Source organism: Bos grunniens, chromosome 5 (genome assembly GCF_055505025.1).
Source record: "Bos grunniens cultivar Pamir isolate PY7600 chromosome 5, Bosgru_T2T1.0, whole genome shotgun sequence".
Classification (NCBI taxonomy): Eukaryota; Metazoa; Chordata; class Mammalia; order Artiodactyla; family Bovidae; genus Bos; species Bos grunniens.
The window spans coordinates 91,492,789-91,516,983 of NC_141169.1; the positions used below are offsets into that span (position 1 = coordinate 91,492,789).

The 24,195-nt window shown below is 36.1% G+C and overlaps 1 protein-coding gene across 3 annotated transcripts in view; it reads right to left on the reverse strand.

Annotated features, from left to right (window-relative positions):
* The window catches only part of AEBP2 (AE binding protein 2), a 124,157-nt gene that overhangs the window by 9,138 nt on the left and 90,824 nt on the right, over positions 1–24,195 (reverse strand). For all 3 annotated transcript variants that reach the window (XM_086401875.1, XM_086401873.1, XM_086401874.1), the window contains exons 3-5: positions 22,177–22,284; positions 5,556–5,742; positions 2,734–2,858 (exon numbers count right to left, since the gene is read on the reverse strand). In XM_086401875.1, the coding sequence (XP_086258001.1) occupies positions 2,734–2,858; positions 5,556–5,742; positions 22,177–22,284 (420 nt within the window). The remainder of the gene's footprint in view (positions 1–2,733; positions 2,859–5,555; positions 5,743–22,176; positions 22,285–24,195) is intronic.

Sequence of the window (24,195 nt, forward strand, 5' to 3'; positions counted from 1 at the left end):
TGTGGTGATGGTGGTGGTGGTTTCATTGGTAAGTAAAACTGTCAAAATTCAGAGAATTGTATACTTTTTTTTTTTTCCCCTGGCCACACAGCTTACAGGATCTTAGTTCCCAGATCAGGAACTAAACTCAGGCTCCAGCAGTGAAAGCACAAAGTCCTAACCACAGGACCATAAGAAATTCCCTTGTATACTTAAAATGGGTGAGGTGAGTTTATATTTACTACACCTCAACAGAACTTTTATTTAAAAGATCACATCAGAGCATGGCTACTCAAACTTCTCCAACGGCTTCCCAACACATACAGAATAAAAAGCCAAGTGTCAGTGCAACCAGATTCTCCCATTACTTCTCTGACACTTCTACTCTCTCTGCCTCAGTCATTTCCTCCAGCTACACCAGCCTTCTCAGTGGTTTCAAACCTACCTGGCATATTCCAATTTAGGATTCTACACCTGCCTCTGGCCACAATGCCCCTCCCCTAGTAAGTGAATGGTCATATCCTCACTTTCAAGCTTTTAATTCATTTACCCTGTTTATCATGTATCCCCTATTAAAGTGTAAGCATATCCGGTTTCTTGTTTTTCATCCATTTTGTTCACTTCTGTATCATTAGTACCTGGCACGTGTAGCTGCTTAATATTTAAGTAAATGAACAAATTAGCCCTAATGCCACACTCCTTTTGAGTCTGGGACCACAACTTACTAACCTTTAAAAGAAATTATAATAAACTTAGAAGGTGGAAAGGGGGAACAAATTAGAAGTATGGGATTAACAGATACAAGCTACTATACATAAAATAGATTAGGAACTAGAATTTATTGTATAGTATGGTAAATAATCTGCCTGCAATGCAGGAAACCGGGGTTCGATCCCTGGGTCAGAAAGATCCCCTGGAAAAGGGAATGGCACCCCACTCCAGCATTCTTGCCTGGAGAATTCCATGGACAGAGAAGCCTGGTAGGCTACAGCCCATGGGATCACCAAAGAGTAAGGACATGACTGAGCAACTAACACTTTCACAGGTAATTATATTCAATATCTTATAATCTATAAAGGAATATAACCAGGAAAATAACATATATATATAACTGAATCACCTTGCTATATACCTGAAACACAATATTGTAAATCAACTGTATTTCTAGAAGAGAAAAAGATCACATGGATAAAATTTAAGTAACTTATTTTCTATCTCACATGCTTTTTATTCAGCAAAACCCTTAAAAGTCTACTTTTAAGTCTACTTTATCAAATCATGAAATATTTTTTATGATCAGTCAATCCTCAGGTTTTTTTTTTAATTTTTTTTGATGTGAACTTTTCAAAGTCTTTATTTAATTGATTACAATATTGTTTCTACTTTATCTTTTTTGGCTCTCTGGCCCTAAGCCATGTGAGATCTTAGCTTCCCAACCAGAGGTCAAACCCACACCCCACTGCATTGGAAGGCCAAGTCTTAATTCACAGGACAGTCAGCAAAGTCCCAATCCTCAGTTTATTTCAACTTGTAAAATGATTAATATTTTCTATCTCCTATATGTTAATACATAAATGTAAACTTGGATAATAAATGTTAATTTCAACTTAAAAAAAAAAATTATAGACCTACCAAATCATAAACCTATGTTACCAAATTCCAAAGGAGGACTTTAACCATCACTGCTGAGCAAGCTCCTAATATTGCTGAATCCCAACAAAATTTCCAGCACAGCCATTTTAACTTTGTCTTCAAAGCCTCTAATGTTCCTTCTGACCCTTTCTTATTTAATAAATGTATTTCCAACATTCTTTAAAAGCACATACGTATGGCAAACCTTTCCTTAAACCCAACTCACACCTATTATGTACTCCAAGCTCAGAAAAGATTTCCTTTCCTTGTGTCTAATCTTCTACCTTCTTGTCTTTAACTTTGGGAATCAAAATCAGGGACTGTGAACTGAAGCAGTCATAGAAGAAAAAGCGAAAGTACAAGAAAACCTCATTAGTAGAGGAGTTGGGAAAAATAAAAGATTCAAACCAGTAGAAATATCCATACTGCTCTTTTATATTTAAATTCTCATGCATTTTTATTAGAATATATAAAACATAAATTCTATTTCAACTGCCAAAATTAAAGAAACTCTAGGGATTCAAATCACTGAGTCTGGTCTAAAGTTTCTCTCTACTAACTCACCTACATCAAAATACAGCAATATAAAGATGACTGGATAATAAAATGGCAAGGTGAATGAGAAGAAAATAACTCTCTATTAACTTCTAGTTAACCAAAAACAAACTAGTTATTTTTTTTAATTTGATATTTTGCTTTTTCCAACAGTTATCCAACAAATATACACACAATTCTACATGCTTCAGATACATCCACAGGAAAAAAAAGAAAGATAAAAATTCCTTCTTTCATGAAGCTTTCATTTGATAACCATTATCTTATTTTCTGTTTAACACTAGCTTTAGATGTGCATTTTAGGGGAAACAGACAGCATACAGAAACATAGACAGGGATGTACCTTAAAGGAAGTCTAATGCTCTAACGTTACATATAAGGAAACCAGAGGTCAGAAAACACACCTCGTTTACTTAAAGTCAGAGACGGATCTTCAAATGCTTAGTAACCCAAATACCATCCCAATTTCCTAAATAGCTCAAATTAAAGGCTAAAAAACTTCATGTGATCTTTTAAACATAGAACTGTGGGAAATATTTGAAAAATAAAATAAAATCAGATACTTACAGTACTATGAAAAACAACACTGTGTCCCTTTCCTAAACTTTCTATATGAGCTGAGAGGTTAAAGCATATGGCTCGATGTCTTATCGCATCCAGTGTTTGTGCATCGAAGAAATCATGCGGCCGTGCTAAAAGTCAATACAAAAGCAGTAAAGAATATTTAGGAAAATGTCTCAGAACAGCCATAATTAGTGATCCATTTTTCACAAAAATACATACTAAGTAAAAAAGACTGAAACAATTAACTATCTATCTATCTAGTGTTTAAATATCAAGATTTTCTTTGCTTTCAAAACAGAACCAAGCTGACAAGGTTAAGGGTGTAAGAAGCAGAACTCTAAGAAGGAAGTGTGGTTTAATTCTGCTCCTTGGTATGTGAGATTTTAACCTTCAACCTCATGACTGTACACGTTAGCTATTCTCTTTTTCATCCAGTTTTGCATTTTACTCCAGGACCCCTCCTGAGCACCAGTCCTGCATTTTCAACAATATGACAAACGTCTTCATCTGTGCACTACAACAAGATCTCATTCACCTTGGCCAAACATATGATATACACATTTCATGAACAGTTTACATTATTATGTAATAAAAATTTCCTTCAGATTTGACAAAGTAGTAATATTAAAATTTAAAAATTTTGACATTTTCCTGATTATGAGTAACTCTTCTAATGATAATCTAAGAAAAATTATAAATACATTTAAATGCCAATGAGTCCTCCAAAATTCTTTCAAACATCCAATCCCATCAGTTATCACCTATGTGACTTTGCACAAACTGTCTGATCTTTCTTAGTCTGTTTCCTAATCTGAGAAATGGAAATGCAACAGCTATAGATGATGAGTAAAATAAACGCACAGGAAAAATGCCTTAAGCCATAATGCAATTATACTGATACGCTTAAGTCATTTTTTTAAAAAATGGACAAACCTAGAGTAAGCAATCTTTCAGTATAATCACAACAAAGTTATACACTAAAGATTTGATAGGATCATTTTTTAAATTTCTATTTTCAACCCATTAATAACTATAAATTGTATTGTTTCTGTTCCTAATAACACTGTTCAAAGTAAGGAAAGTGCATTTATTATTTTACAATTGTGGAGCTTTCTAATACATGTAAAATATCTCAATATCATCTGTAATTAAAAATTAAATTTTACTGACAATAAAAGAAACAGCCTAATTTCCTGGTACAGCATATTGTAAATTACATATATGCTAATTTACCACACTATTCTGACTTAACACACGGGTAGACTAAAATTGTCTCTACTACTCACGTACACCTACACATCTACCAGTTGGTATACTCAGTAAAGCAGTCTGAATAGCTCTTTTCTCATTGGATTTTTGCTCAAAGGGAAATAAACAGAACAACAGCTAGTAATAAACTAACAGAACCCACAAGATTAACAAAGCAATGACAATGGGAAATCAGTTTTTAAAAACTCACATTTATTTATGAGAGGAAAAAAGTCATGATTTTACCTAATGCTAAGAAACAAATCCCCTTCCTACTTCATCTGCTGCTATTGGGTGAAAAAATGCGTACTTTCTCCATACTCTCCAAATATGCTTTCTCTTGAGAAGAATAAGCTTATTAATAATGACTCACCCCTCTAAATCACTCAAATCTATCACTCCTCAACTCAAGATTAAATAAACACAGAGGTCATCACTTGAATTAAATTCAGAATAATAAAAAGAGCGCTCAAATTTCAGATTCTATGCATCAGACCTTAACCTTTTTACGTCCACTACTAAAGGATCAAGAATACTAAACTAGAACAATGGTCTCCAAAGCAGGTGTGTGTGTCATGATCCACTATCATGAGGAAGAAAATAATACAACTTCTTTCTTTTTCCCATTTCTATGTTTTTCAGTATTCCTTCTTGTCAGTGTACACTAGCAGTGTTATCTCTATACACTGTAAGTACACCAAGTTAAGACTGAATGGCCAACCATTTTTCTTAGTAAATTATATAATCAAAAACTTTTTGTTTGAAGACCACAAAAATAAAGACTATTTCCCTGTGGTTCAAAAGTACACAATCACCTAATTATGTTCTGTCCTAAATATGGAGGCTACATCTAATAATCTTGTAATTAAGCACATGAACACTATACATATGCATCACAATAGACTGTTAAGCACTGAGACACAGACTACACTGAGTTTCCCTATTCACACACACCACTTTGGAACAGACAGGTTACTTTATTTTTACCTGATTTTTAAATCTTTAACAAGTTCAAATTTTCTAAAATATTGTTACAAACAGGAACTTTGTCATAATTTAAATTATTCAGAATTACTGCTGCTGCTAAGTCGCTTCAGTCGTGTCCAACTCTGTGCGACCCCATAGAGGGCAGCCCACTAGGCTGCTCTGTCCCTGGGATTCTCCAGGCAAGAACACTGGAGTGGGCTGCCATTTCCTTCTCCAATGCATGAAAGTGAAAAGTGAAAGTGAAGTCACTCAGTCGTGCCCAACTCTTAGCGACCCCATGGACTGCAGCCCACCAGGCTCCTCCGTCCATGGGATTTTCCAGGCAAGAGCACTGGGGTGGGTGCCATGGCCTTCTCCATTCAGAATTACAATAGTCCTCAAGTCCACATATACTGCTCCCTTAGCTACTAAAGATAAAACATACATCTGAATTCTCACAGGGACACCCCAAGATCCTATCTGTTCATTACTATTAACAAAAACAGATAAGCAGAGTTGAAGAATGGTAGAAACTGAATTTGCATGAGAGTCTAAGATAAAAACTAAACCATCTGACACACACTGCCTTTCAGTGTGTATTGAATACTTACGTAATGAGCGTCGTCTTTTGTTCTTTAATTTCCTCCTTTTGTTCATTCCAGCTTTAGAAGGAGATTCTTCTTTGGCCTTTGGCTGGCTAGAGACTTTTGAGGAGTTCTGCTGACTGAAGTGTGTGGGTACATGGCGAGCTAGCCCTCCCTGAGAAGCAAAGCTGGCATTGCAGCCACCGACGACACACTGAATAAAAAAATAATAATAATAGTCAGGGAAGCAGTACATGATGCAAGCAAAATAGAAACAAGTAGATATTTTGTATTTTCAGAAGTAAATCAGTAACACTACTGAAGTAATTCCAGAAAGGATCTATGATCCATGGACAGAGAAACCTGGTGGGCTATAGTCCATGGGGCAAACATGACTTAGCAACTAAATCTCACCACCACCAGTCTTCTGTACTTGCAAAACTGAGAAAACAAGGTCTACTTAACTGCCCAAGTCTCCTGGCAACTGCTATTTCAACAATGGATGCAGAGTGTTTGCAAATCACTAAAATTACAATTTTAGTAAGATTTCTAGTTAGATCTTAAAAAATAATATTTTCAGGTCTTCTAAGAAATGAATGTTACTAACTAAAACATTTTCTAGAAGTGATCCTCAAACAGTGAAATCCACACTGGACTGCTGGGGGGTTTCCATCAGTGATTTACTCAAGTTGTTTCGTTTCTGACTTGACAACCAAACAAGAAGCAGGCAAATTTGCCATGTAGGTCACTAAATGTATCCAACACATTATTCCCAGATGGTTCAACTTACGTTTCTCTAGATTAATACCACAAAAGACTCCCCATGTTTCCACAATACTGCCCTCTAGTGTGTGTATTCTTTCAGTTGAGATACCGCTACCATTTCAAACTTCTAAAAGCACAATACAGCGAGAGAGAAAGAGAGAGAGAATGTGTGTGTGCATGTGCGCGCACGCAGAAGCGACCGAGTCTTTGCAACCCCATGGACTGTAGCCCTCCAGGCTTCTCGGTCAATGGGATTTTCCAGGCAAGAAAACTGGAGTAGGTTGCCATTTCCTCCTCCAGGGGATCTTTCAGACCAACAGCCCTCTATTAGTAAAAATCGTAACTTTATTCACAAAATCTCTTTAAATCTGACCACGTGAAAAGAGTTCACCCTCGTGTGAGGAACATCCTCACATGTTCAGATCACAATTAGAGAATTTATCCCAGCCCATCTTTTCCATGCATTTTCAAGGCAAGAATATACTTTTATGAATATATACATTACCAGAAGCGTCCTACAAATCATAGCTATCTCTAAATATACTGGCTTACAGATTCTGATAAAAATCAGTGCTGGCTGAAACACTTCACAGCAAAATCCTTGCATAGTACCGTTAAGAATTATTCTACTCATTTCACTATATATAGAGACATGTTAAGCACTCCAACGGTACTCAGTATTGCTAACAAAAACCTTTGACCATTCTGAAGTGCACACTAGGTTAAGAGAAGGCAATGGCAACCCATCCAATACTCTCGCCTGGAAAATCCCATGGACGGAGGAGCCTGGTGGGCTGCAGTCCATGGGGTCGCTAAGAGTCGGACACGACTGAGTGACTGCGACTTCACTTTCATTCATTGGAGAAGGAAATGGCAACCCACTACAGTGTTCTTGCCTTGAGAATCCCAGGGATGGGGGAGCCTGGTGGGCTGCCGTCTACGGGGTCACACAGAGTCGGACACGACTGAAGTGACTTAGCAGCAGCAGCAGGTTGAGAGAAGAATGACTCAAGATTTTAGTTCAAATACTTATCTATTCCATATTCGGTACTATTAACGTTAGATGCTAGAAGTGTGAGGATGGATAAGAGATATACTTTTTGCAGTGAAAGTGCTTATATGTGATCAGCAAGACATATATATATATAAAGCGACAACTTCAAAGGACTGTCATCAAGGGTAAGGCACAAAGAGTTATGGAACCTTGAAAAGAAACAATCAGACATATTCAGGGCTTCACAATTCATTTAATTCTTACAACTCTTATCAGTAGTGTGGTCCTTGGATTGCCTACATCACAGAAGGCTCAGCTATAGATTCTGACCTTGAGAAAGAAGCTGGGCATCTGACGGTTGCTGAATTCTTAGAACCTAAAATCTTAACTACACGTATTTTGAGCACCAAAAAAGAATAATGCTTTTTAAAGTTTCCATCTTCTGCAGATTACCACACTGCCAGAAAACACCACCATCTACTACAGGACCCACTAGTCAGATGCTGCTACTTACCACTATAAATACATGCTACTAGAAGAAACTGAATTTTTATTTTTATTTGATTTTATTAATTTTTTGAGGTGAATTTCATATAACATACCATTTTAAAGTATATAATTCAGTGGTATTTAGTGTATCTACAACCTACAAACAAATACAAGGTTTATAAGGACAGCTCCACATCCTTGTCCAGACTTGTCATTTTTCGTTTATTTTATTAAAACCATCCTAGTGAGTATGAAGTGGAATCTCACTGTGGTTTTCACTTGCATTTCCTTAATAATCATTTTAATTTAAAACCTGATAATTCCTTCTAAATACCGAAAAAAAATTTTAAATATGGTTGGAAAACATGAGTGTGTGAATCTACTTCTGCAACTGCAAATTTTATGATATCTAAATATAGATGAAGATAGGGAGGGAGGGGCAAATTAGGAGGAGACTGGGATTAACATACACACACTACTATGCATAAAACAGATTAACAACAAAGACCTACTGTTTATATTCAATGTCTTGTGATAACCTATAATGGAAAAGAATCTGAAAAAGAATATACGTATGTATATATAACTGAATCTGTTTATATACCTATACCTAACGTAACAGTGCAAATTAACAATACTTCAATTAAAAAATGGCTAAAAAATAAAATAAATGAGATAGATGCAAGTGTTCAGAGACTGAATTAAGAGTGCTGAAGGAGAATCACCCTGAAGAGTTAGCTGCGCACTGTTCAATACATGCCAGTCATTAGACACATAGAGCTACTGAGTCCTTAAAATGCGGCTAGTTCAAGTTTTTTTAAAAGTGTTAAGTATAAACTCCACACCAAATTTGGAAGATTTAGTACCAGAAAATGCAAAAGATCTTATTAACTATGCATACTGAAAAGATGCTGAAATGATCAAATAGGTTAAGTCTAAGATGTTATTTAAATTCTTTTCATTTCCACTTGTTTCAAGTATTTTAACACAGCATTGAAAATTTTTAAATATAAAACAACACATTCAGTTCACAAGTCATTTCTGTTAAAGTGTACAGTACTGCCATAGACTAAGACATGCACTACTTATTTTTCTTGCTTTTCCATTTTAAAAGACATCACCCCTATTTCCTAACACCTATTCTAAAAACATACTTTATTATTTATTTGGCTGTGTTGAGTCTTAGTTGCGGCATACGGTATCCAGTTCCCTGACCAGGGAGAGAACCCAGGGCCCCTGCCTTAGGAGCTCAGAGTCTCAGCAACTGGCCCAACAGTGAAGTCCCAAAACAACATACTTTGGGTCAATTACTTATTTTGTGCCCCATGTGACAGATACTTCAAGGAATGCAATAAATAAAACAGTTTTCCCCTTAGATTCTTGCTTAAGTACTGGTTATTCAAACAAATTTATGGACAAATTCCACATTCCAAATTTTAGAATTGCTACCTGACTACAGTTAAGGCAGCAATGACAATAACTGTTCAGACCCAAGTCCCCAGGGTTTAAATTTCTAGGGATTTTGTCATACAAATCCACCCAGGATTATCCTTAATTACAAGGATTCGAATAAGATAACAGATTCATTTTGTCCTGGGTTCCTTCAAAACTGCAAAACATAAGCTCTGGTAGTACCTAGAACTAAGAGAGTAAATATCTCAAGTTTATTTTAATCATTAATGATTCAATGCTCAGGAAATAAAATCAATAATGAGAATTCTAATGGAAAATTACTTTATCTTTGGTTTTGATTATTCATCAATCAAGAATCAAAAAATAAACAAAGAATCAAAAACAAATCCTAAAAAACATAAAGTAAACGAGAATTTAGAATGACAGAAAAGAGCACTTTTAATGAAAACAAATACAATAGAATCACACACCTTTCACTAAAACACAAATTCATTTACCCTAACAGAAAAATTTTAAATGTCACTAATCAATATTCCACTAATTTAGTGTTTATCACAGAGAACAAGGTGAAAGACAAACCTGCTGCCTCAAATGGTCTTAGTGCATTCACTCCTCTTAACACAAGCATTTCACGGTGTTGAGTGATTTTACTGTTCAAACAGTCAATGTTTCATCCAAACATACAGCAATGACCACTGAACATAAGCTACCACACACGGTGCTGATTAAAAAAAAAAAAAAAAGCAAACCCATTTGAACAATCAGGGGAAAAACTGGTGGTTGGATAAGTGTTTCAAATGTTCTATCTTCCGAATCCACGGAAACATTTGTTAGCTGCTACTGTGGGCCAAGTAGCTGTTATAAAGTTTGAAACATGGAATGACAGTTTTTTCAAACAGATTTGTTCGACTGAAGCAGCACCAAGACTGTCATTCATAGTCATATTCCCATAAGTGCTATAGAAATCTACAAGAGGCTACTGAAACACAGAGCAGAAAACGGAAGACACAGGAGTATTTATTAGCAAGTAATCTAAAAGGAAACAAAAATTCCAGGTACAAATGTTGGTTTCTTAGTTTTGACAAATGCACCACAGTACGTGAGATGATAATATCAGGGAAACCAATGGGGTGAAGGTATGTGAGTACTCTTTGTACTATCTTTGCACATTTTCTGTAACTTTAAAAATTTTCTGAAACAAAGTTTTTAACATTCGCTAGCAGAAAGCACAGCCTATACAAAAACCACAAGGAGAGAAAAAGGAGATCCATTTGAGATGTACAAGTAGTTCAGTATTTGGCTGGAACACAAATCCTATGAAGATATATAGTAAAGGAATGAATGAGAAGAGAGAAGCAGATAAGTATCAGATATGATATTATACATCATGCTAAGAAATATGGATGTTTTCATTTACAGAGATGGAGGAGTTACCAAGGATTTCAAATAGCAATAACTAAGTGATTCTTAGAAGATGAACTGGTAGATGAATAACAAAAGAGCAGAATGAGAAGTAGTAAAGGTACTCAGAATACACCAAGAGGCAAGCAAATTAGATAAGATTTGGGAATGCATGTGGGGGCTGTATACGAGAAGTTGAGAAGAATCAGGAATAATGCAGGACTCTTAAAGTCAGGGTAAGTGGATTGAAGATACTACTATTCACTGAGTCTAAAATAGAACCATGGTTGAAATGGAAAACGAAGCTTCTGTACATATTAAGTTTGAAATGCTCCATAAGACATCCAAGCTGAATATTCTACTCTGGAATCCAAGAGGGAAAATTAGGGCTAGATGTAAACATCTGGGAGTAAGCAGAATATACAGAGTATTTAAAACCAAAGAACTTGATAAGATAAAAACACTTAGGGTGAGAGTTTTTGATAGCAGTCTCCAACATTCAGAAGTGAGGCAGAACAGCAAAGCAGACTCCAGAAGGAACAGCCACTGAGTTTCGGTGGGGATGAACAGGCAAGTGTGGTATCAAGGAGGCCCAGACAGGAAAGAGTAAGTTAATAAAAACCAAGACCCCATACGCAACATGCACAGAGTAAACAGAGCATACATCTTTCTTCCCTGTGCTTTTCCCCCTCCTTTCAAAGAGCTTTGAGTTGGTATCCTCATTTACTAGAGAAATGTTTAACTAACCACGTTCACCCAGTGTTGTAACAAGTGGTACTTCTCTTAAGGGTCCCCTCGTAAGAGAAAAACTTTGTAAACAGAAGTTCTTGGATTTCCCTGGTGGTACAGTGGATAACAATCTGCCTGCCAATGCAGGGTACATGGATTCAATCCCTGGTCCAAGAACATTCCATATACTGTAAAGCAACTAAGCCTATGAACCATAACTACTGAGCCTGCTCGCCTGGAGCCTGTGCTCTGCCTGCAACAAGAGAAGTCACCATAATGAGAAACCCACGCAATGCAACTAGAGTGGCCCCCACTCGCCCCAACTAGAGAAAGCCCACATGCACCACATAGATCCATAGCAGCCACATGAAGAATTCTTAAGCACGGGTGCACATCCAAATCACCAGGAAGATTTTTTAAAATAAAGGAGCGACCCGCAGCACATCAAAAAGATTCTAATTTAATTGGGCATGGGTGCAACTCAGGCACCAGAATTTGAATACCCAGTGGCACCGCTCGTATAGTCAAGAAAGAATGACCTCAAGACTGTTCTTAGATTTCCAGATAACCAGATCCCTACCATTCCCCACCAGTGACCAATTAGCTTCATGGGTGGGTGGGTGGATAGGTGTGTGTGTGTTAAGGAATCATGTTTTGTTTTTCAGTATCATCATGTTCATTACACTTATTTTCCTTATTTATACTCAAATTGTATCATCTTTGGTCAGTGGAAACCTAAAATCTGGCTGCCAAGGCTAGGGAAAATGAGTGCTTCAAACACAGAGACACAAAAAGGCAAAGGAGAATTAAAGACAGAACAGGGTGCTTAAGTCTTGAATTATTACAGAGAATGTTGAAAAGGAAAATATTCTCACCCCCACAAAATATACATACATATATAGTTTAATATATATATAAAATATCTGTGAGGTGATGGATGTGTTAATTAACTACATGGATAGAATCCTTTCACAATTGTAATGCATATCCAATCATCACAATGTGCACTTTAAATATCTTAGAATTTCATTTGTCAATTATATCTCAATAAAACTAGAGAGAAAAAGCAAAAAAAATTTTAAATTATCAGTATCAACTGCCATTATCAAACACGTTACAAAGGAACTGAAGAAGGAACTTTTTCATCACCCGCCACCGTGAATGATCTAATACTGGCATCATTGTGTCTTGTATGCACAAGACACGCACAGTTAACGAGGGTATTTAATAGTTTAATTCTGGTCTGATGAAATTTCTTTTTTCTTTATCACAATTTAGGCTACGTTCTTGACTCCAAAACATTTAAAAGGACTGGCTATTTCGTATATCAGGTCTGAAAGAAAGTCTTAAGTTTTTCAAGCAATACTCTATCACAATGAGAAGTCATTCAGATATGTCACTATTATGAAAGAACACAATCATATTGTGCTGTGGGAGACTAGCTGCTGAGGAAAAGTTATAATAAATACTATAATAAATACACTGGCAGACATTTTAACCTCTGAGCCACCAGGGAAGCCCAATAAATACATTAGCCCATGACAACAAAGTGACTACAAGTACTGTGTTCAAAGTACACAGAAATACTAGAGTAGAAGAGAAATGTGTAGGAAGAAAAAGGAAACTATGGAGACTATCTGAAAAGTACAACTATGTAATTTCTTCCACACTATACAAATTTGTCCAGACAAGTAACTGTCACACTGGCAAAATGGAAATCAAAATGATCACCAAACATGCTGTGTATGACTAATTTTTATTTTCTTCAGTTAAATAAAATATTAATAAGCATGGTGAGCTGAGGTTAATTAGCCATGATAAAGCTTAATACCAAATGACCAAGGAGAATGAAAATCACCATTAAAAATAAAGACCAGAGAATAGCACGAAGAATTTCAAAATCCTAGTCCTATTAACACACGTAATGTTTTTCAAACTTTAATAATAAAAGGTTTCACTACATTTAACGAAATGGCAGCAGCAACTCCCCTCACACAAACTCTAAAGGCACATACAAAGCAGGGGTATATATACAAGACAAAGTGAATGTGGCGGGGAAGGGGGCTGCTTATTAAGGAATAATCTTTGCATTTTCATTATATAAGACGAACATTATTAAAAGAAAAAAACCTGTATCTGCATTTCAGGAGTATGATTTTATAAAACTAAAATCTGATAATGAGCTACCAAGATTATTTTCATATGACATTAACTTTTTTATTATCAAGCGCAAAACAAGTAAGTATAGGAAATATAAAATTCAGTTTAAACCTAAATGACACATCCGTGACTTTCATTGATTTCCCATATCAACTCAATTACGTCTTTCTGGACTTTTCGTTTCCAACCTTTGCCATTACCAAAACTCCAACAGACTTTCATCATCTGAATCTTTAATCTTCAGACAGTTGCCCCAGAAGCCACATGAGCAAAAACTGATAAAATTCAATATATAAAAATCTGTATTAGATTAGGATCAAAATGATAGCCATGTATTATAAGCTTAAGAATAACATAATACATGAGTCCATTCTGTAGCTACATGATAGAACAATGGGTAGAAAGCTCTGAAAATAAGAGTATCAACTAATAAATTCAGATGGGAATAAAGTTAGAAAAATACTCATTTTGTAACCACCCTCATAGTAATAAATGATTCAGGCAAGAAACATCAATGGATAATAAAACTAGTTCTAATGGGGAACAATGTTATTTATATAGATTCAAAGTGTCCTCCACAAACTGATTATTAATTGTAAAGGTACAAACGAAAAGTTTGTGGTAAGAGAACCTGGAAATTCCACCTTAACCGAGTGATGCTAGGTAACCTCACCCATGATGGAACAAACTCTCAAGAATTCCCTGAAGTGGTAATAGTGAGAATTTTTATTTTCTCCAAAGACATAAACTGAATTTGATCACATCAAATAACTCCCAAATAGGAAATATACTACAAAATAAAACATTTATACTTCTCAAAAATATTACTGCCATAAAACATAGAGAAAAGCTGAGGAAAGTAAGTTTTAAAGAGTCATGACAACTAAATATAATGCATGATGCTCAACTGAATTCTAAACAAAGAGAAAAAAATGACTATGAGGGACATTATTGGGACAGTTAGTGAAATCTGAATAGCTAATAGCATCAATGTTAAATTTCTGGACTTTGGTAACTGTACTAAGGTTATGTAAATGAGTATTCCTAGGAAATACACAATTTAGGGCTACTGCTTCTCTTAAATGGCTCCTCAAAAACAGTGTAGTATGTGAAATGTGTTTGCAAGAAGCAAGGGAGGAAAGAAGAGAGAGATGGGAGGGAGGAAGACAGACGGAGAGATGGATAGAGAGAAAGCAAATGTGGCAAAAGAGTACCGGTGAATCTGGCTGAAGGGTATATGGGAGTTCTTTACACATACATGTGAGAGAGAGAAATATATGGGAGTTTTCCCATCTTTTTTGCAAGCTGAAATTATAAGTTTAAAAAATTTGCACTTTAGAAAAAGGTCAAAATGGGGAAAATATTTAACTCCTATCACAGGAGGGAAATATTTTTCCTACTCTATAAAAAAGAATAATGAGTAAGCTCAATAAATTTTCCATCCTAAAAATACAAAAATAATTAACATAGGGGGAAAAACAATGTGAATATACAGAAAAGTATTTATACTGTATTTACATTATATGTACCTGCATGGTATCTAAGTAGAAAGGTATTACCATACACTGGCAGACGGGCAAAATAAAAGGGAATAAATAATAAGCCTCAAGAAGGCTGTTGGGAAACAGGCACTACTATATTCTAACACTGCTGGAGAGAATATAAATTGGTACGTTTTTCTGCAGAGGGAATTTAACTGTATCTTTCAAAAGCAAGCTTAGACATGTACTATTTGACTTAGCAAAAGAGCTTCTAGGAATTTATATTAGTTCACAAAAGTAGTATACAAAAATGAGCTCATAGGTTATATTGTGAAAAACTGGACCAAAAAAGCCCATTAAGGAATGATTAAATAAAATATAGGGAAACTATTACACAGAAATATTGCATAACCTGAAATGATGTCCAATACAAAACTAAAAAGGGAGGCTAGGGAATTCCCTGGGGACAGTCCAGTGGTTAGAGAACACCATGGTTCCACTGCCTAGGTTATGGGCTCAACCTCTGGTGAAGGAACTAAGATTCCCCCAAGCACTGTAATCAATGTGCAAATTGATTACATTTATTTCTTTACTTTGTACATATATGCTAAGAAGTCAAATACAACAGATGTTAGATTATATTTACACTATTTAAACTTTTCAAAATCAAATTCCTTAAAATGAAGCAAGCATGACTTTTTTAACACACTTATTTCCATCTGACAGAGTGCAGGAGAAGAGCAAGAGACAACTAGCAATTAAGAAAAAGCTTTGTTGGCTGTGTATGGCCAGTCTGTTGTAGCCAGCAACGCTACACTGGCCCTTTCTTTTCCTATCTTCCATCCCTTCTCTCCCTTCAGGCTTCATTCTAAAGAATTAACCAGAATTGAAAGAGACACGTGTACCCCAATGTTCATCGTAGCACTGTTTACAATAGCTAGGACATGGAAGCAACCTACATGTCTGTCGGGAAATGAATGGATAAGAAAGCTATAGTACACATACACAATGGAATATTATGCAGCTATTAAAAAGAATGTATTTGAATTAGTTCTAATGAGGTGGATGAAACTGGAGCCTATTATACAGAGTGAAGTAAGTCAGAAAGAAAAATACCAATACAGTATAATAACACACATATATGGAATTTAGAAAGATGGTAACGACGACCCTATGTACAAGACAGCAAAAGAGCCACAGATGTAAAGAACAGACTTTTGGATTCTGTGGGAGAAGGCAAGGGTGGGATAATGTGAAAGAATAGCACTGAAACATGTATATTACCATATGTGAAACAGATCACCAGTCCAGGTTTGATGCATGAGATAGGGCACTCAGGGCTGGTGCTCTGGGACGACCCTGAGGGATACAATGGGGAGGGAGGTGGGAGGGGGTTCAGGATGGGGGACACATGTACACCCCTTGCTGAATTTATGTGATGGTATGGCAAAAACCACAATATTGTAAAGTAATCAGCCTCTAATTAAATAAATTAATTTACAAAAAAAATTAACAATTTAAAATGTTTTCAGTAAACACAGTATACATTTCTAAAAATCCTTCATCAAGATGATTCTATCAATTATCCCACACACAAACCACCAAATCAGAGCAGCCAACATCAAGGCTGCTTAAGATAGGAATAAAATTGAATTCCTTGGCAAATGCTTGAAGCATATGGTAAATATAAAAGACTAAATAAATAATGTAACTCCTTGTAATAACTGGATTCCAGACTAAAAGATAGTAAAATAATAAAAGTATGGAAAGACAACATTTTGCAACCAACTGCTTTTATACTTAGTTTCTAGACAGTCCAAGCTTACTAGTCAGAATTTTTTTAACGATTTCAAATTGCCACCATAAAGTATCACTGAATATATAAAATTGCATGTTATTCTTTAAATAGTTCACTTACTCTTCTATGCCTGTCTTTTTTTCAAAATCATGTATTTCTTTAAGTAGCAGTGATACTCGCAGAAACCTATGAATACACTAAAAACAACTTAATTATATACTTGTTAAGTATTGAGATAAGCAAATTATAAACTTCGACAGCATACTAAAAAGCAGAGACACTACTTTGCCAACAAAGATCCATCTAGTCAAAGTCATGTATGGATGTGAGAGTTGGACTATAAAGAAAGCTAGTGCCAAAGAACTGATGCTTTTGAACTGTGGTGTTGGAGAGACTCTTGAGAGCCCCCTGGACTGCAAGGAGTCGGACAGGACTGAGCGACTGAACTGAACTGATATATATATACACACACCTCTTGAAATGATCCCCTCTATCACTATAAGACAAAACTCTTCTCTGTAAGATCCTCCTCGTCTTCATATACCGAGGATTGGCAAAGATTTTTTAAACACAATACAAGAAACGCTAACCATAAAAAAATTGACAGATTAGACTTCACTATAACTAGAAACTATTATTCAAAAAATCCTGTTAGGAAAAGGTAAAAAAGATAACCAAAGACAGACTGGCGTTCAAATACACATATCTGTCAAAGTACTTCTATCCAAAATACATATAAAATTTTATATAATAATAAGAACAAATCTTTCGGTAAAATAAAAAAGGGCTTGAATAGGCACTTCACCCAAAAGAGGAAATTCAGATAGCCAAAGCCTTTGAAAATGTGTTCAACCTATCATTACTCAGCAGGGAAGTAAAAAATAAAGTCACAATGGGATACCACTAAATAGACACCAGAGAGGCTAAAATTAATAAGAGGCAAATATCAAGATCTAGAGCAGCTAAAACTCTCATTCACTGCTGGTGGGAACATAAAATGTATGACCAATTTGGAAAAGAGTCTGTAGTTTCTAGAGCTAAATATATACTTATCTGTGACTCAGTAATTCCACTCCTAACTATACAACCAAGAGAAATGAGTACATGTCTGCCATCAGAACACATGCGGAAGAGTATGTTTAAGACAGCTTGATTAGTAACAGCCAAAGACCAGAAACAACCAACTTGCCCATCAGCAGGAGAAAGAATAAACTGCTTTACTGTACAGTGGAATACTACACAGCAACTATTTATTTAAATGACTGGTACACAGGGAACTTCCCCGGTGGCTCAGCGGTAAAGAATTTGCCTGCAGTGCAGAAGACATGGGCTCAATCCCTGGGTCAGGAAGATTCCCTGAAGAAGGAAAAGGCAACCCACTGCACTATTCTTACCTGGAGAATCCCATGGACAGAGGGGCTGGTGGGCTACAGTCTATGGGGTCGCAAAGGAGTCAGACACAACTCAGACTAGGTAAGAGTAACAACCTCCAACAGGACAAATCTCTGTTATTCTGTTGAGTGAAAACAGCCAGACACAAAAGTTCATACAACTAAGTCAAGATGACAGAAATCATAATCTGGTCTAGGGGAAGGAGTGTAAATATTCCTCATCGGAATGGTGGTTACACAGGTACATACAAACACAGGAAATACTTAAGTATACTTTAAACACTTTAATGTACACTGTGATATGTTACAACTAAAAAAAAAATTTTCCAAATCACATGATCCCCTTTCTGTAGTCAACTCCCACTCAACTTCTACTCCTCTTTCCCAGTCCCATTAATTGGTCACTAATCCATGTTTCCAGAGAACCTTTTGACAGACATTTATTGGCACTTCACATTTTATTAGATAGTGGAGGACACAGGAGCCTGGCATGCTGCAGTCCATGGGGTTGCAAAGAGTCAGAGATGACTTAGCAACTGAATGACAACAAATCAGTGATTTGTTTATTTTCTAGGGCTCCAAAGTCTCTGCAGATGGTGACAGCAGCCTCGAAATTAAAAGACACTTGCTCCTTGGAAGAACAGCTATGACAAACCTAGACAGCGTATTAAAAAAGCAGAGACATTACTTTGCCAACAAACGTCTGTCTACTCAAAGCTATGGTTTTTCCAGTAGTCATGTATGGATGTGAGAGTTGGACTACAAAGAAAGCTGAGTGCCGAAGAATTGATGCTTTTGAAATGTGGTGTTGGAGAAGACTCTTGACAGTCCCTTGGACTGCAAGGAGATCTGACCAGTCAATCCTAAAGGAAATCAGTCCTGAATATTCACTGAAAGGACTGATGCTGAAGGTGAAACTCCAATACTCTGGCCACCTGGTGCAAAGAAATGACTCACTAGAAAAGACTCTTGATGCTGGGAAAGACTGAAGGGAGGAGAAGGGGACGACAGTGGATGAGATGGTTGGATGGCATCACCGACTTGATGGACATGAGCTTCAGCAAGCTGCGGGAGTTGGTGATGGACAGGGAAGCCTGGCGTCCATGGGGTCGCAGAGTCACAACTGCACTGAACTGAAGACATTTTATTACTAAAACCTACTTACATCTGTAAAATCCTAAAGAAAAAAAGTTCTCTAAAGGGCAGAGGTCTCCATTCTTATTCACCCTGCTTTCCAAATGCCCAGCACTATGCTATGCAATGCAAACATCAACAAACACTTTTTTGATTCAAATGGTTCCTACGATTTACAGAACAATGCCTCACTAAATCACAACCTTTAACTTCTGTCTTTTAAAGACAGTTTCTTTCCCCCTCTTCAATGAGACTCTTCTACAGCTTCTAAAAAGAGATTTTCGGGAAAAAATCCATTTCTATGAACTGTGAAATTAACTTGAACATCATAACCAACCAGCAAAAGAATGGCTGCCTTAAAGAAAAATATATGCAAAGGAACACAATGGTAAAGTAAATGATCCTCTTACTTTTAACAATAAGCTCTTACATTTACTATATACTGTACAGTTCTATGAGGTAACCACTATTAGCAGCTACAAATCAGACAGGAAGTTCAAAAAACTGTCCCAGGTCACACGAGGGCCAGAACCTGCAGTATGAGAAGAGGGAAGACTAGGAGGTTAACATTACAGGACACACATGCCAACAGAAAGCTCAATAAGACTATTTTTAAGAGAATAAAGAAAAAGAAATCCAAATGGTTAAACATATGAAAAGATGCCCAACTTCACTGATAATAGAGGAAAATCAAATTAAAACTACATCAGGGGAGGGAATTAATTTCCTGGCAGTGCAGTGGTTAGAATTTGGCGCTTTTACTTTGGGGGCCCAGGTTCAATCTTTGGTCAGGGAACTAAGATCCTACAAGCTGGGAACTTCCCTGGTGGTCTAGTGGCTAAGAATATGCCTGCCAATGCAGGGGACAAAGGTTTTATTCCTGGGCTGGGAAGAGCCCACATGCGGAGGAACAACTAAGCCTGTGCTCTAGAGCCGGGGCTCCACGAGAGAAGCCACATGAGCAGCTCAAGCACTGCAGCAATGTGCAGCCCCACCCCTGCACCTTCCCGCAACTAGAAAAAGTCCATGCACAGCAAGGAAGACCCAGAGTAGTCAAAAAAAGATAAATCAATCCTGTGCTATGCTGTGTTAGGCTTAGTCGCTGAATTGAGTCTGACTCTTTCCCACGTCATGGACTGCAGCCCGCCAGGCTCCTCTGTCCTTGGGGATTCTCTAGGTGTGGGGTTGCCATGCCCTCCTCCAGGGGATCTTCTCAACCCAGGGATCAAACCCAGGGATCAAACCCAGGTCTCCTGCATCGCAGGTGGATTCTTTACCAACTGAGCCACCAGGGAAGACCAAAATAAACATTAAGGGGAGGAGGGGGATGCAACTGATGGGACAACCACTACATCAGGATGCAATTTCTCATCTATTAGATTGGCAAAAATATAAAAGTTTGACAAAACCCTCTTAACAAAGCTGTGAAGAAGGCAAACACTCTAACACTGCTGATAAAGGCACAACCCCCAGCAAGGCAGTGTGGCAATATTTATTAAAATTATTAATGGTTATATAGCTTTTGATCCAGCCACTCTCATCATTTTGGGAACTTTTCCTACATTTATAATTACACATGTACAAAATGACATATATTCAAAGATCCATCACTGCAGCACTACTTGCAACAGCACAGGACTGAAATCAACCAAAGCAGCTATGCAAGTCCGGTTAAATGAACTGCTATAGCCACACAATGGAATACTAAGAAGCTGTTAAAAAGAGAATATTCTTTATGAACAGATATGAAAAGATCTCTACTACAAAGCATGTTACACAAGCAAGGTACACATACACACAATAGAATTCCTGATAATGGGAGAAGCTCGGTATAGGACATAAGGGAACTCTAATCTTTGTAATGTTTCTGTAAAACTGAAACTGCTCTAAAATATAAAGTTTATAAAAAATAATATACAGAGAGTATATATTTATTAGACATTGTGTAAGTGGAAGGATAACGATACTACATATGAATCTACTTGTAGTTCCATAAAGAATTCACCAGTAATTAAAAAGAACAGTTATATATTCAGGGGAGAGAAAATAAGAAAGGTAGAAAAATTTCTGAATACAAATTTTTTTCTTTATAATTTCTTAAAATTGTTAATGATTATCTTTTTCAAGGAAATTAAGTAATTAAAAAAAAACTGTACACAAATTACCTCCTCCTCTAATGAAACCCAAAATGAGTTTCTGGCACAACAGTGCTTATTAATACATACCAGTAGACACTGTATTTAACAACTACTAAACTCCTTTAAAGACAAACTTTTCATCTCTATGATATATGCTTTCCATACTAAACTTCTAAACTTTTCATCTCTATGATATATGCTTTCCATAGTTACAAAGCAAAATATTTTAACTTTTTATGAGGATAAAACAAAAAATGGTTTTTACATGAAATTCCTCAGAATTCCCCAAATACATCTATTTGACACAGTAATTTATGACTAAGCTTAGTAACACGATCTCAAAGTGAGGGAAAGAAATCAAACCCTTTAATTCTCCACAATTTCAAAATTTTTTCATGTAATAATCAGGACTGTTGGCTAATTAAAAAGGCTGAAACCTATGACACTAAGAAAACATAATTAGAGTACAAGGTACTAACCACAACCAAGCAATTTTAAAGACATCCATTCAAGGTGCTACTCTGCCTACTAGCTGTTTTCAAGACCCTACCTTCACACTGACTTTTTTCTGGTCTTCAAATTATAAAAGTCAGATTAAATTATCTTTACCTTCATCTACTTTATAAAATCTCATGCATCTACAGGAATATTAAAACAAATGGTTCTTTAAAAAATTTTTAGGAGGGCAAAAGTATGCCTATTAAGAAACATGTCAACTTGAACTTAAGAAAAATAACTCATATACACTTACTTACCTTAAAAGGCTTGTCTCCGCTGTGTGTCAGCATGTGCCTCTGTAACCAACTCTGGCTGGTTGATGGAGTGTTATATACTTTACACCCTTTCCATAAGCAAACAAACACCTGTTAACAGAAGGGCCATAATTATTTTCATCGCTTTTTCAACAGGGACTTTTATTCCCTGTAAATTCAAGTAAACATGCTGCAAGTCTTCAATTGACAAAGAGACATTGAATGTACCAGTCAGTCAAAATGCTTACTGTAGGAACTTTCTGAACCTCCCACATGAGGCACAGTTTTAACCGTTCCCCTTTAAGGCTGCTGTCCACTCCCTCAATAAGGAACTGATATACCAATCCCAATGGGCCATTCAGAAGGAAATATACAAAATATTAACAATATAGTCCTAAGAACTAGAACGATGGACCATAATTTAGTTTTTTTGTTTACTGCATGAAGGAACAAGCATGTACTAACTGTAAATATTAGGAATATATTAAGGTATAAAGAAATGATGACAATAAATCAAAACAGTCAACTGGTAGTTACTGATAGTTTCACCTTCAAAAAAATGAGTGAACAAATTTTCCAATTATAATTTTGCTGCTCTTGATTTCCTATTCTCAAATGCATACCAATATGTTTATATTTATATTGTTTTGATTTATTTAAAATGATTTCCAATTGTCTTGATTATGAAGCAAAATCTAATACAGAATGCTAAAATTAATATAGTTGCAGAAGCTATGACCGCAGTTACTCTATAATAATAGACCCACATTCTTGGGTTCAGGCAGCTGAGTATGACTGGGTTAACAACTAACATGATTTTTACCATCTTCCTACCACTGAGATACCAATTTTTTTTTGACTGATTCTATTTTTATCAAACTGAAAACTGCTCCCCATCATCGGTAAAAGAAGTATGAACCTACAGTAACCATTACATTCAAAGAACCATTTATAGGCTCTGTTCTTTTCTAAGGTTACAACAATTATAAATAGAGCCACACTTTGAAGATTATAATGTACTGCATATAGAACAAAACAAAGATACACACAGGACTGAGGAAACAATCACTAAACAGTAAGTTTAAAGGAACATTTTTAGAAATCTAGAAAAACAGTCTAAAATAACTGAGATCAATTTTTACTCAAAACCATTTCACAACGAGACAACACTGTTATTGCTGCTGATGTGCTTAAAGCATTTGCTAGTTTCTTTTAGTTAAGCAGATATGATGTCACATTTCCTCCTGAATATTTAAAATTCTTTAAAAAAAAAAAATTCCTGACCCTAGTACATGTTTATAAAATGATTCCTAAAGTTCCCAAAATTAAAAGCCACTTTTTAATGAATGTAGAGAAGTCTTTAAAGGTACACCAATATGCTGTGAAGACTAATCCAGTGTTTAATAATCATATGTGGATATCAATCCTATCAACTTCCTAACTCAAGACTACAAAGACTGTCTTAAATTTTCAATCCAAGTAATAAACAGACTGGTTTAAAACGCTTTCACAAGTCATACACAAACAGGTATGTCCTAAAGCAAGTATTTGGGAACAAAATTAATCTCAGTTATGCAAAAAAAAAAATTTAACAGTAAAGAATTGTTATAACACTTAAGAAACACCTATGCTGAGTTACTCTCAAAGAAACAAGATAAATACTCACATTCTGTCCCTACTCAACAGCTACAGTTGGGAAAACCAACCATGTCTGATTTCTAATTCTTTTTCCTCTGAACCAACACTAATAGGAGGCAACTGCCGGCCATGTGATTCCATCAGATAACAGCCTCTAGGGTGAACAGGTACGGTCTATCCTTCTAGATGGAATAATGTCTAGTAACACTATTAGGGCACCAACACCTTCAGGTTCAAAGAAAAACCATAACCTTCAACCTAGTGAATTTTAGAGGAAATGAGATAAGTGTAAAGAGATCAAAGCAAACTATGTTTAGCTATATTCGGGCAGAATATTAATACCTGAAAACTACTCTGAGGGGAAAGGGGATAAGTAAACTTGCA